Genomic DNA, 12,200 nt, shown 5'->3' with positions numbered 1-12,200 from the left:
AATATGAAAAAAACACAAAACATTTTTTGCCACATGAAAAAGCAATTTTGTGTGTGTGATTTTGATGTATTTTTTCCATTTGTGAAACATATTAGAAAAAGAAAATATGAAAAAATAATATTTCACTAGTATTACACATGACATAAAGATTATCGTTAAAATGTTTCTGTAGAACCAAAAACATTTTTGTCAGAAAATGTATTTATTTCAAATGTTTTCAGAGACAGAAAACAAAAATAAGGAACTATCTATAAGGAAAATATCTCACAAGTCATTGAAACAGGAGAGGAAATAAAATCGCTCACCAGAATAAAAACATTGCTGTCTTGTCCCTCGGGGCTTCCGTAGCAGGGTGATAACGGCCGTTAATGTTTGATTTTTACAAATGTGGAGGATGCTGCCGGTTCAAGTTGTCAAACAGCGGCTCGCCTCGAGTCTCCAGCCCCTTCTGGCAGCATGACCGCCGCTCTGGTGCTCATCAGTGGGATGGGACGGCCGCTCGGCGGAGGAGCCTGCGCAGTGGAGCCGGGTCAGAGTTGGGTGCAGCTCCACCAGAGAAGGAAGCGGAGTTTCCGGCTGTTTGCAGCGGAGGGAGAGGTTTGCTGACGCCGCGAAACCCCGAGAAAAACGCCGCCGGCTCGGGGGGGCTAACAGTTTGTAGCATCTGTAGTGGTCGTATTCCTTCATACCGGTGATTGTGGGTTTTTTTTTTTTTTTTAAACAAACCGAGGGGGTCGGACCAGAAGACCGAGCAAAGAAGCGGCACAAGGCGGGGGTGAGCCACCAGCTACCGGCATGGCCAGGGACTACGATTACCTCTTCAAGCTGCTCATCATCGGTGACAGCGGTAAGCCGACGCCGGGGATGCGGGACGGGAAGTGGGCCCTGTCGTGTTTTTTTTTTTTTCATGGTGGGGAGGCGGGGGGGGATGCAGCTGTATAGACGCAGTATACTTCCATGATGCGTTTACAACATATTATCTTTTATTTCGTTCATGCAAAAACGATTGGTGAAATGTACACATCCGCCATATTTCTGTGGCGGTGACAGGGCGGAGGTTGTGTGTGTCCGGGCTGGGCATGTCAGCCGATCAGGCCGGATATCGCCTCCAGATCTATAAAGGGCTCGTCGCTGGAAGATTTTGTGCGCTTGTCCTCGTTACTTACTGAGACATTTTTGTTTCAGCCTCATAACAAAGCACTCACTGTTCCCCAAACAACTGCACGGGGGGCTCCCATGTTTCTCTCATTTGGCCTCTATTTTGTACCTCTCCTTTAGCTGTGTTAGCTAGCTAGCTGGAAGTTTGGTTATGTGGCTAGCTGTTAGCCAGCGTTAGCTGAGGAGCTAGTGTTTTGTAGCAGTGGAGGGTCTGTCTACACAAGCTAAAGATAGCGTCCTGTGTGTGTGCTGCACGGTGTGAGGTCAGCTGAGTCAGGTGAAGTTACTGAATTGCATTTTGTTATTTAGCTGGCTAGCATGATAGAACTAGCAAGCTAGCTAGCTAGCTGCTGTAGTAGTGGAGGAATGCTGCACTGCAGTCTGGTTCGCATCCAGTCAGTCAAAGTATAGTGAAGTGAGACTGACACAGTGGTTAGTATCAGCTGTAGTGTCACTAAATGAACTGCGTCTGTCTGCCAAGATCAAGAGGCTCTGACACTTCTGACTGTGTCTGTTTAGCTTCCTTTATTATGCTGAAGCAAATGACGTAACACAGCCACAGTAACAGGTAGATGCATCATTCAAGTTCCTGTACAATCAACTGGGCTTGCTCTTCTTGCATCTGCCCATTAGAGTATAGATATAATACAGATCCACCCTCAACAGGAGTAGTACAGCCTCAGCCTGCAGGACTTCTTTGTGGACCATGATCTTTGGGTTCATTGACAGCTCAGATCCTGGCACTACCCCATCAGCTGAGGGCAAGGCCGCACAGCAAGCCCTTCACTGCCATTCACACACAGACGCCAGTGTCCCCTCAGCTGCCGCCTGGAAGCACAACTGTCCGAGATTATTTGGGAAAGATGCCTCTGACCTCTGCGCCCCCACCCGTTCCTCAGCTGTATGCAGTCAGATCTGCTGCTGACAGACCGTCCACACGCTGGATCTCCAAGCTGCACCGGGGCTGAGTTCTATCACATAGCCGCACTTGTATAACTTATGAGCCGTCACAGTGGTGCGTCTGCTCACGAAGAGAGGTTTGACACAAGCTCAAATTCCAGGCCACAAAAAGTGTTAAAATGTCACAGATGATTTAATCATGGACACCTTAGAAATTTAAATTCTAACAATGATGGTGTTAGTTTCCTCTTAGCCAGGCGGCAGGAAGGCACAGAATATTCAGAGCTTCAAAAGTACGAGATGACTCTTCTGCTTTGAAGCTCTGGTTATTGTTTGTTGAACTCTGTAGCGTGGAGCTCACAGGAACCTGAGAGCTTTTATGTGGGGGACCAATCAAACATGATATGACAATAACACAATAGGTAGGCTTCAGGTTGGGTCCCACCCCAGGCTGGGTGGCAGAGTCACTTCCTAACCTCCAGCTGAAACCTGAGCACTGATATGTTGAAGACACAACACTGATCCCTCTCATACATTTTCAGTTTTCTTCTCCCTCTGGTTTCTCCTCTCCTGTCATCAGTCGTGTGTCTGCTACTCCTTCCTAAAAGCTATTTATTATGCGTGATAATTTTAGGTTTCCAGACAGATATATTTGTTTCTCTTGATGCCTTGCCTCTGTGGCTTTGGTGCAAGCCTTCGCAACTGCTGCTGTTTGTTCTGCTGTTGCACTGATTACGCCTCTGTAATGTCACCTAAATGCTTTACATGAACGTGTTGGATGCGGCCTGCATACCGTAAATCATTCACCCCGTGCACCGTGCAACAGGTTCACGTTTGCCTGTATGTCCTGAAGAACTACATCTTTGGGTACACATGGACTACAGCAACTGTCGTGGTCCACATCTTGTTGGAGGTTTGCAGCTGGGCTTAAGAAAAAAAATACCGGTTCCTGAATGATATCAAGTCCGTTTTGACTAAAGATTGCATTACACATACACGTGGTGAGCGTCGTCTCCTGGTGTTACCTGGTGTTTTTCCTCCATGCCTCGAGACAGCCAATCATCAGTGGTGTTCTATCTTGGCACAGCAAGCAGCTGCATGCTTATTGGCTGATGAGATGAACTCCTAACGTGAAATCTGGTATTAAAAAGATGTGTTTTTGGTACCCAGTTGTAGTTTGCAGTGGTGTTAGTGTTTCATACGAGAAGAGAAAAGGCAACATTTTTGTCATCAGACAGGATTTACTCACAAAGAATGCACTCGGTTTTTGTCGTGTTTGAAACCTGTTGAACTCTAAACCTCATCCTGTGCTTGTGTTTCCTCCTCAGGAGTGGGGAAGAGCAGTCTCCTCCTGCGATTTGCAGACAACACATTTTCAGGTATGTGGTTCCATCTCAGCTGCTGCAGCATCATTTCGAGACTTCGTGCTTTGGTGTCGTCGCTAACTCGATGCTGTGTTGGCATGCGTGTGTTGCAGGTAGCTATATCACCACGATCGGCGTGGACTTTAAGATCCGGACGGTGGAAATCAACGGGGAGAAGGTGAAGCTACAGATCTGGGATACAGCAGGGCAGGAGCGCTTCCGCACCATCACCTCCACGTAAGTAGATCCACATACGTGGGCTTTTCAGGTGAAGCTTGTCATTTTCTTTTCATCATCTGAATCTGAAACCAAGAATAGCTCTTTGTGGTCCTCAGATTAGGTATTTATTTGAGGAAGCAGTTTGTAGACAACTAGAATGAGTCGGTGCTGCTCTGTGAAACTGGATGGAATTCCCCACAGATCCTAATTACAGATGTGAGAGGGAGGCTCCTGGTCTCGTACTGTAGCGCTGCATGATGGCAGGGGCTGGGCGTCCTCACCCTCGTATGCTCAGTATGTGTGTCGCACAGTTCAGTCTGGTGTTGCACAGCGTCCACGCTAAGAGCAGGACATCTCTCCACACCTTTCAAGGTGAAAACACAAGCTTTCATCGTGATTGTTTACTGACACCGACACCACCGAGTATTGTCTGTTTGGCCGCAGCCTGACGTGGTACAGCTGAGTATTTTCATAACCGATGAGTCGTTTTATTTTTCAAGCAAAAATGTCAAACATTTGCTGTTTCCAGCTGCTTAAATGTAAAGATTATGTGCTTTTCTTTTGTCACTTTTGACAGTAAATGAAGAGTTGGGTTTTTTGAAGTTTTGCAGATGTAAATTTGCACTATGTTGAAATTGTGATGAGCGTTTTTCACATGTTATAGACTGAATATTGGAACGCAGTTGTCGCTGCATTGGGTGACATTTCTTTCAGTACTTTTTGAATGATGGTTAAGTTGTATGGTACACAGGCTGCACAACCAATACTTGTTCATAGGATAAGGATAATTGTTGGTTCTGGTCCGTTTGTGTGGATTGTTGATGATGTTAATAAGAAAATAGACAAAACAACTCTGACGTTATCCTTTAAACCCAGAACTCAGACTCACCAGGTTTTCTCACGCTGCCATTCAGACTCCATCAACCCTAATTAATATTGTATAAAGTTGCAAAACGAGCGCAGAGGTTCCCACCCATAGAAATACAGATGTCAAACATGTGTCCAGCACGAGGCCTGCGAGCTTGATGTGTTCAGTTTGGCCTCAGCACAAAGCAAACAGCTGCTCAAGACTCTTGAATGGAAACACTTTCCCAAGCTTTCAAAACCGGCCGCATCATTTGCCGTGACGCCTGCAGCTCTCAGCACGGCACCAAAGAATATAACTGGATTACATAACATTCGTGTGAGGATTGAATGGGCCATCGGAAGACACAGCGGTGACTGCTTCTGGATCTGTGGCCGAGAGAAGGCAGTTAATGCAAAATGAATGTCATCTTCAAATATTAAAAATGTTTCTTTTCTTCAGGGGAAACCTTTTCCAACATTACCTTGTACCATGTTGTCTTCACTCTACCACTACTACTACTACTACTACTACTACTATGGCGACTGCCAACAGTTGTGATAGTAGTCGTGGTTATCTGGGCCACAACTAACACATATTTTTGTTGTCAATAAATCAGTCAGTCGCCAAAACATTCCCAAACCCAAGTACTCTTCCTTTACTCTCATAGATGACAAAGAAAAGCAGCAAATTCTTACATCTAAGAAGCTGGAACCAGCAAATGTTTGACAGATCTGCTCAAAAAATGACTGAAAGGATGAATTGATTTTTTAAGTTGCCGGCAGTTTTCTTTCGATTATTGTTGGGTTCCCTTTTTCTCAAAGAATAAAACGTACGCATTGGAATCTTTTTTTTTTTGGTGCAGCCAAAGCTTTATCGCTGAAAACCTCTTCATGCTTCTCATGAAAAACAACACTGAGGCTGGTGAGAGTGAATCAAAACGGTGAAGCTGCAGGTTGTAAAATCAAAAACAAAGAGCTGAAAGACGCCACGCAGCTGTAGAACCGAGAGGAGCTGCTGTGTGACTCTCTGTGTGTTTGACAGTACGAGCGACCCATTTTCATTTTACATCATCACCATCATCCACTGTTGCTCTGACATCTGAATAATTATCAGCTTTATTGCAGTATCTCTACAAACTGCACCTCAGCGACTGAACTGCATTCGGACGCTCCTGTTGCCGTGGGCTGTCCCATGATTCCTTGTTCTCCTTGCTAAAACCCTGCTGCAATATGAACTTGCCATTTAACTGCCATGTAAATGACATGCGCTGGCTTTGGTGCAGAATTGACATCCAGATTAAAATCAATAAAGGAGTAGTGTGTAACTGTGCAGTTACACAGCTATCACTGTGTGAGGGGTCGCTGACCGAGCTGCTCTGAAACCACATCGATGCGACCTACAGCTCAAACTGCAGTCATCTCTGCACACTCATCTCCTTTTTGACTTTGACAGAAGCAGACAGAGGCTTATTAAACTGTCACTGCCCAAGACATGCGAGTGTTGCACTGAAGGTCAGGAGAGCATGTCGGATGGTTGTTGTTATGTAACACGAAGCACCGCTGCGGTGACGAAGATCAGAACGCCTAAAATATCCAGAAAACCTGAAATATTTTTCAGTGCAGACGTTTCAGTCCCAGAGGAGTCTGAGGGCCCCAGTTTAGAAGCACGGCGGACAGTCCTTCTGCAGGAATCCCTCCGCCGAGCAGGCAGCCCATTTAGACTGATTGTTCACTGTGCTCGAGTATGAGTGGCGTGGTGCCTCATTAGGTCCTAAACGAATTTGTTGAGATGCATCATGGGCCCAAGGATCGGCTCGGTCCACTCTGGCACACTAAGCCCGGGGCGAGAGCCGTATGCCAGACCCACTGCTGCCATCGGAGTCGGGCACAAAGTCCAAGAATGACATAAAATACAGGCAGTAATGGGTTCATGCTTTATTTTTTTTTGTTTCATTTGCAGAAACACTCGACTGAGACGCCAGACTGATGATTTCTGAGGGAAGAGTTCAGTTTCTAAACAGTTTATTACCTTGTTTGTGCAGGTCGGGCCCCACACGCCTGCTGTGTGTCTGTTAGTTTATGGTTTTCTAATAATGTGTACTGAATATGCACACGTACACACACGCACACACACACACACACACACAGCCAACCACCCCTGCTGTCTGGTGGCCTGTTACTGCTGAACATCGGGGACATGCTCAGGCAAAACACTGTATCCCCACACTGTCATGCCACACACACACACACACACACACACACACACACACACACACACACACACACACACACACACACACACACACAGTGCGGCTGACAAAAGGGTCTTTGTGTTTGTTTGGTGAGTGGAGCTACACTGGGGATGCTCCCTCTCTGAGGCCGGTGCCCTGTTGGAAGTCTGGCTGCAGGTCTACAGTTAAACTGTCAGTCACATTCTGGTTTAGTCATCTGTGTGAGACAGATGCTGCTCTCAGCTTTGTGAGCTCTGCTCTGTGACTTCTGCACTCACACTGTGTTACTGATGTATTTTAGCGTTGCGTTATTGTAGAAGCTGTTTGAATGGACAGCGCAGGTGTTTCTTATGTTGTTGTTAGACGAGCAGATGATTCCCATCCAGCTAAACAGACGTAAACGTGTCATTGCTCATTTTGAATCATTTTTCAGGGTTTGTTTTTCCTTCCAACAGTTTTTAAAATCATTCAGTTGAGGTTTGTCTCTCCCTGCTGGATGTGAGCACCAGCTACCTCAGTGGTTTCTTCAAGCTTTTAATCAGACACTGTATATTCTCAGCTGAAGTGATCCGTCAGTGAAACCAGCTGTCGTGTTTCTAAAGTGCTCATCTGAATTGATTTGAAAGTAGATTTTATTTAAATTGTCAGCGGTTAGGTTTCATGTCAGTTTCCATTTGTGCTGCTACCACTGAGCGGCATTAATAATTTAATCGTTTGCCCACAACTTTTAACCTGTCATTTCTACTGTGTCTATGTTACTTTAGCCAACTATTACTATTATTGATCCATCGAAGGGAAGACAGCATCTGACTGGTGGCTGATGCTGATTTTGTGTTCTTTTGAGCTGACACAGCATGAGAATATGTTTTTAAATCAAGTCATAATTTCTGTGAATCAACAAGTTTCTGAATGTCAGAAGCTGACCGTGTCTCTCTCGCCCTTGTGCATGTTCAGATACTACAGGGGAACGCATGGGGTCATAGTGGTATACGACGTCACGAGTGCCGAGTCCTTCGTCAACGTCAAACGATGGCTACATGAAATCAACCAGAACTGTGACGACGTGTGCCGAATATTAGGTGAGTTTGCACCTTTCATTGTTCAGAAAGAGTCCAGGATTGTCGTCACCTTGGCATCCTTGATCTAAAAATAGACTCTACCCTTGAATCGAGTGCACACCTGTTTTGTGGGAGAATTGCTCGAAGCTCTGTTCCAAGTCGCTCGCGTTGAGTCACCTTTCGCAATGTTCATTTTTTCAGTGGGAAACAAAAACGACGACCCCAACTCCAAGGTGGTCGAGACGACTGACGCGCAGAAGTTTGCAGAGCAGATGGGAATCAACCTGTTTGAGACGAGTGCAAAAGAGAACATCAACGTTGAAGAGGTAACTGTTCTGTTGTGTCTGGCCTCAGACTGTTTGCGTGGGGATGTTTCTGGGACATGCCTGGTATGTGGAGCAGATCAGCTGAAGGTTTGAATCAGGCAGCGATTCTGAATGCTTTGCAAAACCTGCTGATCTGGCTGTCTCAGTGTGCTCAATAGGCATCTTCTTTGTACAAACAAATCCTTAAAGAAATTATTTTTTTGTGGGGAAAAAACATTTCACAGTGACAGTTCTTCAAGCCCAACTCAGGCTTGTCATAAAGATTTGACATGCAGGTGAACAGCTAGTCTACCTCTGTGTAAATGCAACCTTTAAAGCTCACTAATGGCGTTTTTCCACCTGCGCTGAGTCAGACCGAGCCTCGCCGACTCGTAACAAGCAACCCGTCTCTCCCCTCAAACAAATGCGTCTTGCAAATTAATACTCAAAACACGTCTGTGCAGGAAACCTGAGAGAAATACGCCTTTTAAAAGTCACTGTGTTCAGCTCTCAGTATTTTTGTAGCTTTAACAGAATCTCTTTAGTTTTATCTTGTCTTGTTAGTACTTTCAAACATCTTCTATGTTTTCCTGTTTCCTCTGATTCGCTTTCACACGACAACGTTTCCTGTGATGCTGCTTCATAATAAAAGCTTTTAAAGGACTAAATAACGGGGGGCTTTTATAGTGAAGAAGTTAGAGAAAATGAAACACTTTTGATATTAGCAGAGCCACTTTGTTAGCTGTGACTCTTTGATAGTGGTAAAGACACACCTTGAAGCAGGTAGCCAAGCTGTGGTGGGCCCGAGTCAAACTGAGCACAGCCCGGCTGGCAGATGTGATGGATAAACAGTACTAACACGTTAAACCACAGTATCTTTTTGTCGTGTCGTCATGCCGTGGTTGCCAGGAAGTGGTAACTTCACAAGTCACTGCTCTTGGCCAAGAAAGTGTCAATAACTCTCACAAAAACCTTACAGTAGGTGTTAGAGCCGGGCAAGTTTTACAGTCTTTACAGTCAACAAAGGTTATCAGTTGTTAGCGGTAACTTCATGTTGAATGGACAGAAATCTCCGAGCACTGCAGGAGTCGTTCTCTGCAGTCGTAACACCTGATCTATCTATCTCTGTGACATGTTTGATGTGGCTCGCTGTTTGCTGCACTCACCCACACGTCATCGTTTTGTGCTTCTCCTGCAGATGTTCAACTGCATCACGGAGCTAGTGCTAAGAGCCAAGAAGGAGGTGCTAGCCAAGCAGCAGCAGCAGCAACAGAACGACGTGGTCAAACTCACCCGGAACAGTAAACGAAAGAAAAAGTGCTGCTAGCAAACTCGAAGCCATCCACTAAAGGCCGGCTGCGTCTTTTTCTTCACACACGCATACACACAAGATGGGACTCGGCGCATCTAAATTAAAGAGCAGATGATAAAGATTTAATAAATATACGGTGAAAGATTTAAAAAAAAAAAAAAGAATAAAATAAATGAAAATAAATGTCCCCTTTGGACAAACTAATCATGAAGACTTAAAAAAAAAGAAATGTACAGATTTTATTAGACGTCAGATCAAGTTTTATTTGGAATTCAGCAGATGGGCACTATTGACCTGAGGTCCTCCTTTCTTAAAGGATCTGCAAGCTGACAACTGACCACCATAATGCTCAGATTTATATCCACGTAATCCCAATATTCCTCCATCAGTATCTCATCTCTCCTCCTCATTCCACTGCACACGGGACATTTGGAGTCGAGTCAGACTCTGCGCCTGAGGAGAAGGAGGGCTCACCTTTTTCTGGATTTCTTTGTTTCGCTCTAGTTTTATTTTTGGGGGGGAGGGTTGGGGGGGGGGGGTGTTTGGTTGGTTGGGATGTTTTTGTTTTTGTTTTTTTTCTTCATTTGAACGGGCGTCTGAATGAGAACGGAGGTCTCGCCACCTTTCTCCAGTTTCAGCCTTTCGGACACCTGTGTTACCGCGGCTCACGCCAACAGATCATGAACTGCTAGGTTTTGTTTTATTTGACATGATGGGGGAGAGAAAAAAAAATCACACAGAAGATGATGATGATGATGATGATGATGATGATTGGTAGATGACCTTTTAGCAAACTAATCCGATGGACAGAACTGGTGACTTCTCATGTTTCGTTTCTCTTTGTCTGTGTTTTTGCCAAGCTCTTCCCACCTGTCTCCCCTCTAACCTTCAGTAGTGCTGAGCCAACGTTAAACGATTTTATGTTTTTTCTTTTTTTTTAAAAAAAAAAAACAAACAAAAAAATAAAAATGAAAAAAGTGCAGCAGAGCAGTCTAACCACTCCTGGAGCTCTGAAAGCACTGTTCACTGCAGTCTTACGACGCTTTCAGAGTTTGCTTTTAAACCTTTTCCTCCATCGTTTCCTTTTTTTTTTTTTTTTTTAAAACAATGAATACTGCCAATATTATAGAGAAAAAAATATTAGGAGCTCAGTGGCGCCTCTCATTGGACTGTTGCCATATTGGCCCCTGGTTGACCAAGAGTCGGGGTGAATCGGGGTCTGACGGGACCTTGTTGAGTCCTCAGGAAGCGCTCAGGGCTGCCCTCCCTCCCCCATCTTTATTCCCTCTCTGTATCTCTGCAGCCACTGGCCTTTTTTCTCCCCTCCCAAACGCCCACATATCAGCTCCTCTCACCGCCATGACGGACTCACTTCCTGCGTTGGGGGCCATTGAGAGGCGCGTGGAGGCTCTTACCTTGGAAGCCTGCTCCTCGTAGTCGACGCGGTGACCTCCAGTCGGTAGCAGACTGTGGTTTTTGAGCATGTAACACTTTGTTTGAAGGGGTTTGTTAAAGGTGATGCCTGACGTGCATTTAGACTGTCGAGGATTCACTGTATTTTTCTCAGCTTGCAGAATATCTAAACGGTCGACCTCTGTTCAAATCTGATGTCATGTTTTGTTTTTTTTGGGGTTTTTTTGGCTCTCGTCTGTCACGACGCCCCGTGCTTACCTGTTCAACTGAAGTGTTACCGCACAGTGTTTTCGGCATCCATGGTGAGAGTGTGGCGGACAGTGGGACTGTTAACGTTAAGAACAAACGGGGATGGACTGCAGCTCTGGATCTCAGTGTGTTGGGGCCTGAGCGCCTTCTCCCGCTCCATGTCCAGGGTTTGTCACAGAGTCCGAAGCATCGCACAGTGGCTGTTACTGACATATGTTTCTTTATTTTTGAATTGGGAGAGTAGTGAATGGAGAGAGCTGTAGCTGCTGGCTACGCTTCTGTTGGAAACGTTTAGTTTTCATCCTCTGGGCAGACTCTGGCAGCCGGGTTGGGATCCTGATACACGATGAGAGGTCACTGCGACCTCCAGGGCCTAGGAACGGAATCAAATCTCACACTTTATGATTTCTATTCATTACGTGTATGTATATATAAATATATTTGTGTGTTTATATTCAATATAGAACATACACACATAATTAGCACACCAAACTGTGCATGTGTTTAACATGCCCCGTGTGCTAAGGTTGAAACACACTCGTCAGCTGTGGTTTGCTGTACACTGGAGAAAAAGAGATGTACTATTCATTTTTCCCGACATGAATTTAATCAGTAATAAACGTTTTAAAGGAATAAATATTTGACACAATGACTGATCTCATTTGTCAGTTGCTTAACTTCATTTGAAAACCTGTGTCTTTTTATTTTTTTTTTTTTGCTTTTTTTTTCTGTGAATAAAATTGAATGGGAGGAAGTGTGTGTCGCTCTTTGAGAAGCAACTGTGTCTTTTGTTTTGTCTACCAAAAAAACACTTGACAGTCAGAGACGTGTGGTTTTAAGCTGTTGCTTGCCATAGTCAGTTATTGTCTTGTCGGAAACGTATATTGATCTGCAGGTCGAGGTGATTAAAGGTGCACTTTGTAGTTTTGGAGAAGCAATTTTAATCAGAAGAGAAAGATCGTCATTGACTGATTTTTGTTTTATCTCTAAAGAATCTTAAACTCTCTTTGTTTTCATGACTGATAAACTGACCTTAAAGAACATCATCATTTCATACTGTGTTACTTTGTTTATATGTGGCGGACCCTGCCACCTTTCTAGCTTTGAACAGCTTGTTTATTCAGTCATTGAAAATACCTTTTTTA

At 44.7% G+C, this 12,200-nt stretch overlaps 1 protein-coding gene across 2 annotated transcripts; it reads left to right on the top strand.

Annotated features, from left to right (window-relative positions):
* The first annotated feature begins 347 nt into the window (after positions 1-347).
* rab35b (RAB35, member RAS oncogene family b) lies at positions 348-11,830 on the top strand. Of its 2 annotated transcripts, XM_037098722.1 has the most exons (6): positions 361-847; positions 3,387-3,437; positions 3,536-3,659; positions 7,673-7,797; positions 7,978-8,102; positions 9,280-11,830. In XM_037098722.1, the coding sequence occupies exons 1-6, from the start codon at positions 796-798 to the stop codon at positions 9,406-9,408; spliced, it is 606 nt and encodes a 201-aa protein (XP_036954617.1). In that variant the 5' UTR covers positions 361-795; the 3' UTR covers positions 9,409-11,830. The 2 variants fall into 2 exon arrangements, with proteins under 2 accessions (XP_036954618.1, XP_036954617.1); XM_037098723.1 differs by lacking the exon at positions 7,978-8,102 and having other exon boundaries at positions 348-847; positions 9,280-9,386.
* Positions 11,831-12,200: the final 370 nt, after the last annotated feature.

This window comes from Acanthopagrus latus, chromosome 5, assembly GCF_904848185.1.
Source record: "Acanthopagrus latus isolate v.2019 chromosome 5, fAcaLat1.1, whole genome shotgun sequence".
Classification (NCBI taxonomy): domain Eukaryota; kingdom Metazoa; phylum Chordata; class Actinopteri; order Spariformes; family Sparidae; genus Acanthopagrus; species Acanthopagrus latus.
Note: the sequence above shows the minus strand (reverse complement) of the source record. Positions and strands in the feature narration are given on the sequence as shown.